Genomic DNA, 17397 nt, shown 5'->3' on the forward strand with positions numbered 1-17397 from the left:
GACTTTTCCATCAAATTCTCTTGTTAAAGGAGGGACATTTAATGGGGGGGGGGGGGGTGAGGGAACATACTCGATTGTAATAATTATAAAAGTATTACTTTCCGAGAAATCGAATTACTCAATACGGTGTCTTTATATTAAACTAACTGACCTTTTGATCTATCACGTATCATGGTAAATTAATGAGCCATAAAATTACAATAGTTTTACTTTGCTCATACTAAACACATACAAGAAGATAAATACGGAGGTCGGGCCCCATTTAGCGATGTTTAATGGAACTTATATTACGTGAGAGAACCGGTTAAAATAATCAAAAATAAAGACTTTTTTTGGCGATGAGCTACGACTAACGGTTTTGGAAAGCGTCAGGGTGGGAGTTATGGACGACGAAATAATTTTAAAAAAAATATTAAAATCATCTTATTTATGACCTACTGTTGTTTTACGTAGGGATGGCGGGTACTTACACACATAGTCATACGTTCACTTTTACGGAACGTCAACTTACTTGGTAGCCTCAGGCCTATAATAACGTAAAATGTCGGACAATATGCAGATGGAATCAATAAAATGACTAGTGCTATGGTCGAGTGGATAATGGCGGTGGGCGTAGGACAACGATGCACCATCCACTTGTTCTCACATATAACATGGTCTTCCAAGTCGTACACATGCCCACATGTATGTGGTTTAAACGATTTAAATATTACAAGGAACTACAATAATACAGTGACAGCGTTTTTACATGTGTGACAACACCACTCACTCTACGGTTGCCAGACACGTTTATCAAAATATAACCAATTAAAATATATATATATATATATATATATCAATACATATATATATCAAAACATATATATATCATAACTATATATATAACTATATATCTAACTATATATATATAACTATATATATATAACTATATATATATATTTATATATATATATATATATATATATATATATATATATATATATATATATGTGTGTGTTATGAGTGACGGCAGTTATGTGTCACTTCATTATCTAAACACTCTATGTGCATTGAGGCGTACGTACCCAGCTAAAATCTGCCAATAAAGGTAAACAAACCTACAAAGACTATAGAAGAAAGATAAACACTGTCTACCGTCGTTCATCACTTAGAGGTGAAACTAGCCAATTGCAAGTATTCACAATTTTATGGAGCAGTTTCTATCATATTTGGAACACACATTCATGATGTGGCTTGAACCCACCATTCATAATGTTACACAGCCAGGGGACCATAGAAGGGTGGGTTCCAATTAACATACATCATACATGTAAATTATTGCAGGGGTTGCAGCGAAAACATGTCCTCGTGTATAAAAGTCAGTCTTCTCTCCAAGTCTTGCTTGTTTAGAAGTCTTTTTTAGTCTTCTTTAGCGTTACGGTCCTTCTGGTAGACAGGTGCATGCAGGCAATGACATGCACGTCTACTTTTATGTATATATGTATGTATATGTATTTTAGATCCTCCTGCAAGCAGGAACTTGCGAAGAAGCCTCATTGGCTTATCAAAGCCACAAGCTGACCCAAGTCAGTCTCTTACATCATATTTAACGTCCATGATTATGAATTGTCAATTGCCAACAACTCTGTAACTGGACGACATACATTAATCTTGGAGTGACTGGGTAAAATGATGGAAGGGTATAATGGTGATAAGGCATGACTCATACTAGCGAAAATCTTTTGGGGAAGAAAGTTGCTGTAATGTTTCAAACACTTTATACTTATATAGAATATGACATTTCACTACATAATAGAACTTCTGGGCAAATGTCATCGATGACGTATCATAATTCATAACAGGTGCGTTTACAACACGAAGACCTATAAAGTATATAGGCCCGTGGTATCTATACAAGATAATCACATGTTAACTTACCTAACTTCAGCTTGGCACATCTTTCCATGCTATTCACAAACACCCCCGAGTCAATTCAATATGGTCACTACCTCATGTCTTCAAATTTAGTTTTAGCATTTACATTTTCGGCATTTATTTGGTTTTCCTTCGGAATCTGTTTCTGCTTATCCAGTGTTGAACCTATACACGTATGCTATAGTATGGGAGAAACGATTTGGGCGCCAAACTTGAACACGTGGGTTCTACATATAGTGTTGATGAGGAATCTCAGAAGTTTTGTTTGATAAGCGTTCATCCTTGATTCTCGTTAAGCTCTCCAAAAGATGCGATATTAGAACGAATTTCCTCTATTTTCTGGAACGATTGAAGTCCACAGTTTCAATATATATTACGTCCACGGATATGATGATATGACATGATATATATATGTATATATGCACACTGTCAATTACATCCTTAGAGATCCGTATACGGTATAGAGTAGAAAAACACAGGTCGGCATATTTTGCCTTTATCTAGCAGAATATGATTTAACTACTGGTCCCTGGTCTCTTAATGTCATGCATTAGAGCCACACACAAAGAGAGAGTGGGATATATCATTCTTTAACTAATGCCATGGATATAGGAGCCAAGTTTAAGGATAAATTGATTCTCGGCTATAGTAATCTTTTGTGATGGTCTTTAAGGTTCCTACGATTTAAATCGAATTTGAGACTGTCAATGCTATGTAGTGGCAGATTAAATTGATCGCTTACTGGACAACCAGTTTTGTTATGACGAATACTTTTTAAGGAAAAGTCTCCCAGGAATGAACATGGGCACGAAAACCAAACTACCGAACGACTGATCCGCTCTCATCCCCATTGCCCTTGCATCGGGACTGTGACTGTGTGATCATCGTCGGGTGTGCATCACAATTCCCCTCGAAAGGGAACAAATACTACACATGATCTAAGCCAAAAGGCCGAGAAGCGAATACTGCTTTAATGGTTATTGAAGCAAGTACGACGATAGTAATAGGAAAGGTACGTCCAATGCATTGTAGATTAGTTACAAGCCTAGGGTACATCTGTATACACCTTCACATCAAGACATTGCTTCGTGCATTCCGTATGTTCTTATTCTATGGTCGACTTAGTCCTGCATAACAAACACGTTGAAGCGTGCACATAACGAGCAGACAAAAGGTGACAATTAAAGTTAATATAAATCATAAAGCTAAGCTGTGTCGAATGGCTGACAAGGATGACGTCATAGCAAGGGCGTAGGAACCGGGGGGCTGGGGGGCGCCAGCCCCCCCCCAGTGAAAAATATGGGGGGGCGGAAGTATCGTTCCGCCCCCCCCCGCTCCGCAAGTCAGAAAACCCCTTTTTCATTTCCAAATGAGAAAAAAATCTCATTTGAAGCACCAAATTGCATCTAAGGCCAGGTGAAAATGCAAAATTCTTTACAAAATGGAGTGGGTGTTGAAGTGTGCTATATTGCACCAAATTGCATCTGAGGCCACCTGGAAATGCCAAAAAATTCCAAAGGGGAGGGGGACACCCCCTCCCATTACACCCCTCCCCCAGGCCGGCCATCAGTCTTCAGCCCCCCCACTCAAAAGTACCTTCCTACGCCACTGCGTCATAGTACCGTCCAAACCTGAATGGAATACCTATCATAACGTACCGTATCTTACCCGGTAATGCAAGAAACAATCAACACTGTAAAGTACTATATCATAGTAACATCACTCAGTAACCTGGGGCTGGGGCGGAGAGGTGGCCACACCTTCGGTGGAATGCATCATTGCCGTATCAAGTTTCTCTGGGGAATCGCAGTCACCGTCTTTCGTAAAAAAAAACTTTCATCCGCCTACAGCCCGTCCATAAAGGTTCATGTACCTACCAATTCTGTCGAGGGAAGGTTGGACAAATAATATGCACTTCACTGTTCTCCCATCAGCAGACGCACCATACTAAGATAACAGAAAAAGAAATATGACCAAAGTGATATATACGGTGGCCGAGAATGGACATAAAGGATCAAGTTGCTCCATGTTTCCTATCTGGGCCACTGTAAAATATCCGGCTTAGTAGATAACAATACTATTGAACGAAAATACACGTACAAACGTGATAGCAGCAAAATATTAAAACCATACTCTGGGTAAGATGTGTCAAAAACATTTATACAATTCGCGAAGGGACAGAAATATAGAGAGCAAAACATACCTAGAAAGGAATTAAAATAACACACATTTGAGGAATGCTAAGACAGTCATAATGAGCACGATTAATTTTGACATTAATTCCTGAACAGAACTCACATACATTTTGAATAAATATGATTAGACTGATGAAGATATGCCTGCTGCCATATGAATTTACATTTTTCTTAATTACTTGTGTTCAAGTCTGTATATATATATATATATATATATATATATATATATATATATATATATATATATATATATATATATATATATATATGTATATATGTATATATATATATGTATATATATATATATATATATATATATATATATATATATATATATATAGCTTATGTCGCGATGTAAAAGATTTTAACGCCAAATCACAGTATAGTTCAAAACTCAGTGTACAAAATGTTCCGTTTTCGCTGGATTTCATCTGAATATAGTATTGTGTCGGAAATGTCAGAAATTTATGTCAAAATTTTCAATTGCCGAGTACATTGTTGAGGAGTACTCTTGAGACCTCTCAACGAAACTTGTACACAAATCTCTTTATTAATAAATCACGCTCTTTTCATTCTGTAAGATTCATTAAAAATGTCTCTCCAGTGCATCAAAACAAGTCTTCTCTTTCCATAAACATTATTATTATTATTTTTATTTTTATTACTACTTTTATCAAATTATTAGTGATTTCGATCTGAGTGGGTTTCCAGTTACGTTGAAATTTATTGCCAACAGAAACCAAAAACCAACGATTTGTAAGTTTTTAATATAATGTTAAGTCTCTGTTATGAATAATCATTAAAATTACGTGAGAAGTTAGGTATATTAGCTGGAAGGAAACGTCGCTGTGTGTGTCTGTTTGTGCGCGCGTGTATTGTGTTTGTGTGTGGAAATCAATGTAGCCTAACCAGTTAAAGACAATAGATTTAATGTAAGAAAGAGCAACATATAACTCATTAATTCATGAAGTAAATTCAAGCATCATGTTTACTTAAGTATGTCATAACGATGGTTGCGACGAAAGCCCCCCCCCCTCCCCTTCCGATCTACAATATGCAGGTGATATTCCTCGTAATCATAAGAGCCTGTTACACCTGACAAGTTAGAGGTGTCGCATCTACCAAGAGAACGGGCTCTTAAGTTTCCGTTCCCATATTTTACCAAACAGACCTGTAGGTATTTTCTTCCATTTATATATGTCCTAACTTATGCGTCATATGACGTCAGAGTTTGCGCCCCTCTTTACCCGCAACAACAATTAATTCGCCACAATTGGGTGAGAACGGTCCGTCCTATACTACTAACCCCCCCCCCCCCTACACTCCTTAACCCCGATCCAGTTCAAACCAACTTGGCTCCCGGCACCGACTACTCCTGTTGCGCTCTTATGTATTTCTATCACCAATTAGGCCTATGACGATGGTGATAGTTTGATCTACTCTTCCCTTCGTCATTAATATCATGTATTACGTCTGCATTTATCAAAAGATATGTTTGATAAATATATCACGTGACACACATGTGACAATCACACTTCCGCACAGCTCTATAATTTACTCCAAGCGAACTTTTTGACAAAATTTTGCAGGTTGTAAATATATATGCCCTCGCCCCATTTATCTCATCAAATTCAAAACAACTCTCTTTCTCAGACAGATTTAAAATCTTCCTTTTAGTGTCAAACTTAACTTTGTTTTGAGTTGCGACTTATATATTCAATTGAAATAGACAGTTATAGCGTAGGGAATTCAATCTTGAGACATGGAGGAGAGGTCTATAGAAGGAAACTTGGCCATTCAGATAAATATTTGTTCTCAGTTTAGTTGTTTTTTCCCCTTGGTCCTTTCTTATCATCTGCTTATAACATTGACTTGTGTCAAAAAAAAAGGATAACATAACCTTTACAGCTGTTTATTCAGTTGGATCCCGATTCTTTAAAAATATATTGAAAAAAGGTACTGTTAGGCATTCATATTACGAATACCAACAGTACAAACATTGAGAAATGTTTGCAACCCTTTGTGATAATGTCCACGTGTTTTGTACCAAATGAATAATAATTAACGAGTTATTTATTGATGGTCGTTTAATTCGGTTTCAGTAAGTCTTCTTTCCTTAATGATAGTCGCTTTGCATATTCATGTCTGACGTCATTTGACTAACATTAAGTATTATTAAAAGTATGCGTTGTTCTCAAATGACCCTTGACATTGTAGGCCTACATCATTATACTCTACTTAAATACAGAGGCGACGTGACCCAAGGACAACTTCATCAAACTCTTTCTTACACTCTTCCCCAATTGGCCCTCCTAATGAGCCCTCCCCCCCCCCCCTTACTCTCTCATCATGCCTGATTCACTGAGTCGACGAAACAGCTTAGTAAATAAGGGAAATATATTGGACCAGGGACAACAACGCCCTGATTGGACGCTATTAATCTAAATTTAAATCTTATTTTCTGTACAGATAATGGTACGAGCAGCGCCTGGCAGGCTGGTTGGAATGTTGGTAACTGTATGCAAGGCATAGGCATCCTTAGCCTACCGTACACCGTCAAGGAAGGAGGAACGGCTGCACTGGTTACCATGGCGGTTGTCCTTCTTATAGGAAACTACACGTCAAAGGTATATACGAACAGTTTAAAACATTATAATTGGAAAACGAAAATCATTGTGGCCGCTCTAGTTCCTATAGTAATGTTTACAAATATTTGTTCCAACGTTTTTCTAAAATGATGCAAATATTGAATACTGTTTGAGTTTCTGGCAAATTTGGGTTGGGGTACCTATAACTGCCATCGAATCTAAAGCACTCCTTCCCACACATAATGAAGCAATACGATGACGTGTGTCTGTGTGCTACAGAGGGGGGGGGGGGGTGGGGGAGGAGTTAGGATGGTTTGGGCATATATATGTATATGAATCTCACTTGTTATCAATTTTATATAAACATTATTTTCAGATGCACAAAGTAAGGTTTCATTACTTTCTTTAAAGCACCGCTTTTGTCAACAAACGAGCAATAAGTATTGTCTTCGTAATGTTACACACTGAGCATATGAAATATATTACTTTGAAAGTCGAAAGCTCGATTTCGTTTTAAGCCATTATGTGTACACCTAACAATTACGTTTTGATTTTAGGATGCCATAGGCGGAAGCCTTGTACTATAACATATACTCATTACATATATGAACGTGTGTTTTTGCTTGCAATTATAGCATATTAGCTTTATGTATGGTAAAATAACACATTATGATAGCATGGTCTTGAATTGTTTTCAGGATGATATTGAGGCCCCATTAGTCTTTAAAGTTTGGGACACCTCAGGTTGATTTCTGTTTGAATTTTAATCATCTAAGTTAGGGGTAAAAACCTTCAAGTCAAAGATAAACGTTAGATTCTGTTCGTTCGAAGTGCTGAAGTTAGTGCCATAAGTCCTCTATCGTGTGCTCCCATGCGATTCTCGAAACCTACGTTTTTCGCGCCGCAGACGACAGAAAGGTCACACCTGATTGGTTAACTACGATTGACGGCCAATCGATAGTCATATTACTTCACGCCTTAGGTTAGTTTTAATGATGACCGTTAACCTGTATGAAGAAAATTAAATAGCAGTAAAAGAAGACAAAATTAACATGGCCTCATGGAATAAGTCTATTGTCACCTGACAAACAGGTTTTGAATTAAAAAAAAAAAAAAAAAAAAAAAAACTTAGAAGTTATTTGTTATCAGTTCTTCAATTGACAATCTGTCTTTCTGAGACTATACGTCAAATAATGAGCTGAGACTTATGGAAATTGTGACGGCATAGGTAGCCAGGAACATATAATATTAGGACCCACCTAGCACACAATGTCATTACAGGTTGGGAATTAAGGGAATGGTGGGAAAAACGAGGGAAGATGTATTCAATTATGTGGCGCAGTGCCTTATAGCGAACATTATGATCTGCGGGGTTTTCATGTGTTATTAGTGACCGGCTTGAATGAAGGTACAATATTGAAGCAACCGCGGGCCACCCGGGCCCTTCCACCAAGCCGCCGCTCGTCAACTATATACATCTTAAATGCCCTTTTGGCCAAATGCTTGTAATCTAAGTACTGCAGGAACTTATTTTAAGGTAACAATATCCCCGTCATAACGTTACGATAACTTTTTTTTATTACAGATCCTTGTACGATGTATGTACGAAGAGAAGATAGTATACGCTGAGGAAGACCAGTCATCGCGCATCGTCAAGCATAAAGTACGCAAAACCTATGCAGATATAGCCGATGCGTGTTTTACAGGTGGCAGCAAAGTGCTCAACATAATGCAACTGATCGACATCGTTGCTGTGGCAACACTCTATCTAGAATTAGCGGGACATTTACTAGTGGACACTTTTCCATTTCTCAAAATTTCCACTCTAGCATGGACGATCATTTGCGCCTTGTTGCTTCTACCAACTGTATTCTTCAAGACACTGACAAATATCTCTTGGTTGAGTCTCGTCGCCATTTTCTCTTTGATCCTCATGTTCTCTAGTGTCGTCTGGTACAGCCTAGACAACACCATACGTTGGGATTTGTCATCCATGCCAGGCTTCCGGTTGGACTCATACTCCTTGAGCTCATCTATCATTCTTTTCAATTTTGGATGTCAATTTTTGGTGCCAAGCGTAGAGCAAAGTCTTAAAGACAAATCCCGATTTGACCCGATGGTAAATTGGACCTATTTAATAACCGGCGTACTAAATTTATCGTATGCATTTTTTGCATTTCTCACGTTCGGTGAGGATACGCGCGAGTTCATAACGTATAATATGCCCCTTGGTCTCTTACAAGCGAGCGTCAGTTTAATGTTTGTCATAAAATCCTTACTCTCGTATCCCTTGATGATTTTTCTCATCGTCAACACAGTAGATGCCTTAGGCCTTTCCTACATCCCGAACTGTTTTGGACAGCGAGATGGTGAATCCCCTTCAAAATGGGCGTACATATTCAGGATTTTACTCGTTATGTTTACCCTTTTATTAGCCGTTGTGGTACCTCACTTTACTCTATTAATGGGATTTACAGGTAGTTTAACAGCTCCTTGGCTTGACTTTATATTCCCGTGTCTGTTTCATCTGAAGCTTCGCAAGGACAGACTAAGTTACTGGACAATAGCGATTAACTGGGGTGTAATCTTCGTAGGGGTTATAGGTGGTGTCATTGGATTAGTGTATTCAACCGTCCAACTCGTGCAAGCAATATGGATCGATTTGATTTCCTAACTATAACTAAGGATTTATTTTCGTAAATTTAAAAAGTTTCCATCTCACATTATTTGATACAAATGTATACCTAAATGCAATGTTGTTCTAAGGTTACTATGGGGATACCATGTTATCTGATATGTGACGGTTATGTTTGTGTTAGATACTTGATAATACTCGGAAATTCCCGGAGACGGAAAGGAGATATTAACAGTAGAAATTGGTTTTGTCTGTTTTAGAAATGTTTGTATATGCTTAACGGATAAGTACACATAATCTGAAGGCAAAGGGGCTCGACCTTATTTGTAGCCAGATTGTTTGCATATGTAACTTGTAATTGTGAATATTCATGAAAAATCCATAAAACACCTAATTATCACAGTATGGCTTAATTGTAACTGATTTGATATGAACATGAGAACGCACGTCCTCCAAGGATATATTCCTTCCACAAATATGACAATTCCCTATGGATACTTCTGGTGAGGGGGCAATGTAGATAATTTGAATGAATGGCTATCTTTACTTATGAATACTAATTAGATATTTGACGAACGCCTGCCTGGTTAGGTTCGTATTGAGGTATACATTGGCTTACTTTACTATCAACATAAGACTTTGTAGTCAGCGTATATTAAAGTGAAAATGTCTTTCCATTGACAAATGAAGTTATTTCATTCGCATATGTATCCCTCACGCATAAGAACATTTCCTACGGATAAATCCTTCCACAAATATGACAATTTCCGACGGGTATTCCTCCAGCAGATGGTAGCAGCTTTCAATTCGTACTCTGCTCTGATATTTCTTTAAAAGGTATCTCCCGCTTTAATTTTCTTTTTAAAGCAAATATGGGGGATTGATGGGGGGAGGGGGAGGGAGGGGGTTGGGGAGATACCCTTGCCCTCTGTCGTTGCTTGGATAGCATGTTCTTTGGGACAGAAAACACCCTTCTTTGTTTTTCATTTCAAGAATCTACAAAACCATTCTATAAAAATATTATAATAGTATGATAGTGTAAATGATATATGAATGAATTATATTAAACCAAACAATTTTCATTTGAAAATGTTCAAAATTCACCTCATGGATTTTAATTTCAGCGTTGCATATTCATTACAAACCAAATAATAAATGTATTAAATTATATAACTTAATTTATCTGTCGAATTCTTTCATCTTTTCATTCTTCCTATTAGCGGGAACCCCTCACAGAAGACCCCCTCCCACTAGTCGCTGCAACATGTCCTTCTTTCTTTTGATAAATATAGTAACCTTAACTACTAGAGAGAGTGCCAGGTAATAAAGCAAATAATCGATGTTTTTAAACAGCTGTAACAAATGTTACAAGACTACAAAAAGTCAAATTCTTCTGGTGAAGGGCTAACAAAACCTAGCTGGATTTCTGCTGCCCCCTCCCATTCCACTCAATGTCCACCGCTTGCCCTCCCCCTCGCCTCCCCCTGCTCTCTCCATCCCCTCCCCCTCCCCCACTTTTATTTTCCCTACCACACTGTAACTCTGCTTCATCCAGATGAGGTTCAACTTAACATATAATTTCAAAAACAAAACTTGAAATCCAAGGAGAGTTCGCACTTCATTTTATTGTATCAAGCTTCCGTATTTGAGTTAAATTGTTGAATTGGAAGCCACCAGAAGTGAAAATTGTATTCCATAAGCCCGCGCCGGCTTCTCCCATGTTCGTGGTCGATCAAGCGTCGTAAAAAATAACTGCTGATTATAATTAGGATTATTATGTATTTTCTGACAAAATAAAAAAATATAAAACATTGCGATAACTTTCTGCTTGTACAAAGCAGTTGCTGTCCTCACAGAAGTGATACAAAAGAACAACAACAAATAAAAAAACCAGAATGACGAGGATCTGTACATTAATGTTGCAACATAGAAAACCACTCACATTTAATACAAGATACAACAGAGAATTGTATACATGCGACTGCATATTAAAGTTATGCATTATGTATGCATAAATGTGCAACAATACGTGATTTTGCATTATACATTTCTGTCTCAATGTTACCCCTCGTTATTAAAGGAATACAAAAATCCTCTGAGAATAAAAACAAGAATGGAACACAAGGAATGTGAACAGGTCGATTTCTTATCTTCTTTCCTATTGTACTTAATTTAAAAACAGTTTACTACAAAACAGTCAATGTGCACTCATTTTTAACAGCACAAAGTGAATCAAAAATTCGTCTTTGCTTTTTTTGTTTTCATTTGCAAATTTCTCACTTGTTCACAAAGGCCATTGGTGATTAAAGGCTGTTCACACTTGGGAATGAAGGCAGTGAGTGTAGACCCCCCCCCCCCCGGCTCAAGGTCAGATTTCTAACTGTAAATGCTGTTCACACCTTAAATGCACTTGATCAAAACTGAACCTCATGAAACAACAAAACTTGCTTGCTTGCTTACAGGAGCAGCCTGACAATAATCTGGGCCCCCAGGTAAAACTTTTGAGGGGCCTGGATACTTTCCTGAGACAAATGTCGAGATTGAGCCCACTTCTGACTGCAACACATCTTACAACGATAATTCTCACAGTATTGGCAAAATACTAAAATATCGGATATATATGAAGGCTATTGAGACTAGTGGCCCATTCTCCACACCCCCCCCCCCTCCTACAACCTCCCCCACAATGCTCTGGGCCTTTGGACATTCTGTCCGAAGCCCTGAAATGTGGCTTATCACTACCAACCATTTTAAAAGACGGATGGGGGGAGGCAGGGGTGGTGGGCGTGCCGGCCAATAGGTTGCATATTGTGTACTATAGGACCTTATTACCATATAAGACAAATTCCAAAAGCAGAACGAAAAAGAATTTCAGAAATTTCAAGTGATCCTTTTTCTCAAGTGTTTCTTATCTCTTTTATTTATTTATTGAAATAAATAAATAAAATAAATTTATTGAAACTTTGCAAAGAAGTTTTAAACAGTTTATCTTTTACTTTTCAAGAATACTGCATTCTCTCTTGATAAAGAATCGGTAATGGATTAATAATTCAGTCCATCTGATGGTAGACAAGCGCTCGTTAATAATGTAGAGGAAATACGAGAGCCTTGACAACCTTGACGAAAGAGATAAACTCACAATTGCATTTTTTGTTAAATTGGTGATATTCATAAACCATGACTTTTTCAAGGAAATCTTTGTCACACAATTGAGTAATCGAGTGTTCTGAAAATAACAGGGTAAGACGATCCGTGCATTTGATTTCAACAATGATGAGGCTCTGAGCATTATAATCAGATAGATGCAGCTTTTGTTATCTATAATTACAAACTCGTTAACATTCAGAGACGGGAGAAAGATAATCCGAGTATTTAGTTTCGTACAGGAGTCTCTTAGCATCATAATTATACGTAATACTGTTGTCTTTCATCGCAACCTCATTGATATTCATTGTCGAGAATGATATTAATCCGATCGTTTAATTTCATATGGTTTTCTTCCATAACAACCTCATCAATATTCATTGTTTTTGAGAAAGATATTTAATCCAATTATTTAATGTCATATTGTTTTCTTTCATCACAACCTCATGAATATTCATTGATGGGAAAGAACTTTGAGTCAACCAAAATTCTTGTCTAATTCTGACGCTATTTTGTTTCTATTTTATTACATACATACTCACTCACTCACTCACTCACAAACACTAACAGAGGTATCCATGCATATGGCAACATGTCTGTTCTATTCCTCTTTGAAAATCTTTGCAAAAAGTGTTCAACAAAACTAAACTAAACTCATGCAATTGATACATATTTTGTTAATGAAGGCTTTCTTAATTTAGCTCATTAAAAACTTAGCAAGTAAATAAAAGCACTAGTTCTCATAGTACCCAGTTGTAAAATTTTCAACTTCTTGACTCCTGACAATATTTTTTGGGTTCTTTACAAAAACAAAAAATCGGCAAGGAAAAGCATTTTACAGGATTGCTGACCTCAAAGTACATCGGGAGGAACAGCATCGTCGATGCAACACAACACGAGGACGACTTTATGAGCATGAATGGTTCATCCTCTCTGGTATAGACATCCTCCAAAGTTTGAATATCTTCGGCTAAATCTCCAAAAGCAACATTTTGAGAGGCTTCTGAAATACAAAATGAACGGAAAGCACTAAATAAATTTCAAAATCTCTAATTTAATATTGACAGTTGCAAAAAAAGGGAAACAAAAAATCTCTAATTTAATTTTGACACTGGCAGAAAGAATTTTTTTAAGAAAATCGATTTTAACATTCACAGTTAAAGATGATATCCTAAGTTCTTAACGGCTGATCTCTGTGGCTCATTTGGAAAAGGCATCTTTGGTAAAAAACAAACAACTTTCTTGTCATATTTCACTGTTTTTAAAAACAAGAGCATCAATGATGCAGTATCTCAATACTGGAAGTTTAAATTTTGATTCCTAATTTCAAATCTTTGCTCTGTCAATTCAATATCAATCATGGTACAACAAATATATAACTTGCATTTAAGCTACTTTGCCACGAATAGTCTCTGCAGGTTACACTTTATCCTGCTAGTGTTGCGGCTGTTGCCTTTAGCGCTCATTGCCTGTTTGTCGAAAGAACGACGTTGCAAGGTTTAGTAATGTCATAGAATACCTAAGAACTTGTTTTTTATGTGGTATCCTTCATCTTGGGTCAGTCTCTGTTGGACTTTTTGGTCATATAGTTTGACGTCAATGACAACGGCCAAATTAGAAGAGGCGAACAACTTGACCATATTCTTGACGCCCGCCTTGAGAGCTAGGCCTATCAACCTACTGTATGTTACTGTAGACTGTAGTGGTGACTACCATCAAAACTGTGCATGTCCACTTCCAAGTATCAAAACAACCCACGTTTTTCCATCTCAATTTTTCTGACATGAAGATTTCATGGATTTATGACTTGGAAAAAATAATGTAACAGAAGATTACAAGTTTTTATTTGAAAGTGATGGGTGGCCTCCTCCTCCCCTCATAGCCACCTCAGTTCCTCTCCATTTTGTTATTTTATTTTAATTCTTTGTACATTTGATGTCAAACATCACAGGTTCAAAAGAACGCTAAACATACTTCTTATAACCTTATACAGGGGCGTAGCGAAGGTGTTTTTGTTGGGGGGGTGTGGAGAATTTGATTTGCCGACGGATCTGGAAGTGGTGACTGAAATGGGGGAGGGGTCTAAGGGGAGGGGGTGTCCCCCTCCCCTTTGGAAATTTTTTAGTTTTGAAACGTCCTTAGATGCAATCTGGTGCATATTTTAAGTCAAATTTGGCACGGAAGAAGCTCCCGTTCTCCTTTTCTCTATTCAGCTTTCCTTCTTTCTTCCCCTTCCGCTCTCTTCACCTTTTCTCCTTTTGCCGACAGACCCAAAATTTGCCGACAGCGACCAAATTATTGGGGGGGGGGGTGTGACACCCCCCACACCCCCCCCCGCTCGCTACGCCCCTGACCTTATACATCTTATATCCTTATAAATAAAACATAACCTTATACAATTTTTATAGTCTTATAAAAGTTGTGATGCTATGGCCGGCTCCTCTTTTATACGTACCCATCAAACAAACTTACCCTGGTCCTTCCTAGGAAAAGCTGTCTGAGAACACCAGTACAATGCTAATGTGGCTATCACTGAAAGCCTAATGATAGTAATATAGTCAGTATTGCGAAGTTCGGCATACTGCGAGGTTCGGACACCCTAAGAAATACACGATTTCACCATGAAAATCTACAGGAAGAGTCAAATTTCACCAAAAAGTACGAAGCTACAGTTATTTTCTCTCCAAAATGATCCGCGTGCAAGAAATTACTTACATATTTGTCAATAAAATGACGAAGATCTATGAAGTCCAGGGGCGTAGCGAAGGGGTTTTTGTTGGGGGGGGGGGTGTGGAGAATTTGATTTGCCGACGGATCTGGAAGTGGTGACTGAAATGGGGGAGGGGTCTAAGGGGAGGGGGTGTCCCCCTCCCCTTTGGAAATTTTTTAGTTTTGAAACGTCCTTAGATGCAATCTGGTGTATATTTTAAGTCAAATTTGATTTGCCGACGGATCTGGAAGTGGTGACTGAAATGGGGGAGGAGTCTAAGGGGAGGGGGTTCCCCCTCCCCTTTGGAAATTTTTTAGTTTTGAAACGTCCTTAGATGCAATCTGGTGCATATTTTAAGTCAAATTTGATTTGCCGACGGATCTGGAAGTGGTGACTGAAATGGGGGAGGGGTCTAAGGGTAGGGGGTCTACCCCTCCCCTTTGGAAAATTTTTAGTTTTGAAACGTCCTTAGATGCAATCTGGTGCATATTTTAAGTCAAATTTGGCACGGAAGAAGCTCCCGTTCTCCTTTTTTCTATTCAGCTTTCCTTCTTTCTTCCCCTTCCGCTCTCTTCACCTTTTCTCCTTTTGCCGACAGACCCAAAATTTGCCGACAGCGACCAAATTATTGGGGGGGGGGGGGGGTGTGACACCCCCCACACCCCCCCCCCGCTCGCTACGCCCCTGACCTTATACATCTTATATCCTTATAAATAAAACATAACCTTATACAATTTTTATAGTCTTATAAAAGTTGTGATGCTATGGCCGGCTCCTCTTTTATACGTACCCATCAAACAAACTTACCCTGGTCCTTCCTAGGAAAAGCTGTCTGAGAACACCAGTACAATGCTAATGTGGCTATCACTGAAAGCCTAATAATAGTAATATAGTCAGTATTGCGAAGTTCGGCATACTGCGAGGTTCGGACACCCTAAGAAATACACGATTTCACCATGAAAATCTACAGGAAGAGTCAAATTTCACCAAAAAGTACGAAGCTACAGTTATTTTCTCTCCAAAATGATCCGCGTGCAAGAAATTACTTACATATTTGTCAATAAAATGACGAAGATCTATGAAGTCCAGGGGCGTAGCGAAGGGGTTTTTGTTGGGGGGGGTGTGGAGAATTTGATTTGCCGACGGATCTGGAAGTGGTGACTGAAATGGGGGAGGGGTCTAAGGGGAGGGGGTGTCCCCCTCCCCTTTGGAAATTTTTTAGTTTTGAAACGTCCTTAGATGCAATCTGGTGTATATTTTAAGTCAAATTTGATTTGCCGACGGATCTGGAAGTGGTGACTGAAATGGGGGAGGAGTCTAAGGGGAGGGGGTTCCCCCTCCCCTTTGGAAATTTTTTAGTTTTGAAACGTCCTTAGATGCAATCTGGTGCATATTTTAAGTCAAATTTGATTTGCCGACGGATCTGGAAGTGGTGACTGAAATGGGGGAGGGGTCTAAGGGTAGGGGGTCTACCCCTCCCCTTTGGAAAATTTTTAGTTTTGAAACGTCCTTAGATGCAATCTGGTGCATATTTTAAGTCAAATTTGGCACGGAAGAAGCTCCCGTTCTCCTTTTCTCTATTCAGCTTTCCTTCTTTCTTCCCCTTCCGCTCTCTTCACCTTTTCTCCTTTTGCCGACAGACCCAAAATTTGCCGACAGCGACCAAATTATTGGGGGTGTGTGACACCCCCCCACACCCCCCCCCCCGCTCGCTACGCCCCTGATGAAGTCTGTTATAATTACTGAAAGAGCAACTGCGCCACCAATTTTATCACCAGCGCCACACTGTGGGTTGCGTGTCCGAACTTCGCAATACTCTAGCAAAGAAATACCAGTTCCACAATCACGAAGAATCTTCTTGGAAAGCAACGTGAAAACAGTTTGCAGGAAAGAAAGTTTGGCCGTGTATCGTACTGTAACAAAATTCTCCCACCTTATGAAGTATATTTTCAAATGATTTATACCAGAAGATTTAGTTTTGGGGTGTTTTAAGTCTTAAGTGTCCGAACTTCGAAGTCACCATGCTACTAGTAATAATAGGCCTAGGCTAGGCCTATATATATTTTATGCATTAGGCCAATGCCTAAGTAGCCTTCAGAAGTACAAAGATGTGTAAACGTAATTATACAAAAATACATGAAGGGCAATCAAACAAACTTATCATGGCCCTTGCTCTGAAAAGCTACCTGAACCCCAGTACTATCCTTAAAT

The 17397-nt window shown here is 38.5% G+C and overlaps 3 protein-coding genes and 1 pseudogene across 6 annotated transcripts in view; 1 reads left to right on the forward strand and 3 right to left on the reverse strand.

Moving 5' to 3' along the window:
- Nucleotides 1–2794, reverse strand: part of LOC139961328 (apicoplast pyruvate carrier 1-like) — an 82730-nt gene extending 79936 nt beyond the window's left edge. The window contains exon 1 of one of the 3 annotated variants that reach the window (XM_071960471.1): nucleotides 1918–2794. Coding sequence is in view for 1 of the 3 variants with exons in the window: in XM_071960486.1 (XP_071816587.1) it covers nucleotides 1918–1937 (20 nt within the window). In the remaining 2 variants the exon portion in view is untranslated. The remainder of the gene's footprint in view (nucleotides 1–1917) is intronic. The other 2 variants (XM_071960486.1, XM_071960478.1) reach the window with 2 other exon arrangements.
- Nucleotides 1–12019, forward strand: part of LOC139961314 (vesicular inhibitory amino acid transporter-like) — a 68274-nt gene extending 56255 nt beyond the window's left edge. For both annotated transcript variants that reach the window (XM_071960454.1, XM_071960446.1), the window contains exons 3-4: nucleotides 6579–6736; nucleotides 8283–12019. In XM_071960454.1, the coding sequence (XP_071816555.1) occupies nucleotides 6579–6736; nucleotides 8283–9371 (1247 nt within the window). In that variant the 3' untranslated portion in view covers nucleotides 9372–12019. The remainder of the gene's footprint in view (nucleotides 1–6578; nucleotides 6737–8282) is intronic.
- On the reverse strand, nucleotides 2801–2877 carry LOC139965883 (U2 spliceosomal RNA; annotated as a pseudogene).
- Nucleotides 12020–13007: 988 nt separating the features above from the next.
- The window catches only part of LOC139961308 (nibrin-like), a 28717-nt gene continuing 24327 nt past the window's right edge, over nucleotides 13008–17397 (reverse strand). The window contains exon 17 of the mRNA XM_071960439.1: nucleotides 13008–13479. The gene's annotated coding sequence lies outside the window, so the exon portion shown is untranslated. The remainder of the gene's footprint in view (nucleotides 13480–17397) is intronic.

This window comes from Apostichopus japonicus, chromosome 3 (genome assembly GCF_037975245.1).
Source record: "Apostichopus japonicus isolate 1M-3 chromosome 3, ASM3797524v1, whole genome shotgun sequence".
Taxonomy (NCBI): Eukaryota; Metazoa; Echinodermata; class Holothuroidea; order Aspidochirotida; family Stichopodidae; genus Apostichopus; species Apostichopus japonicus.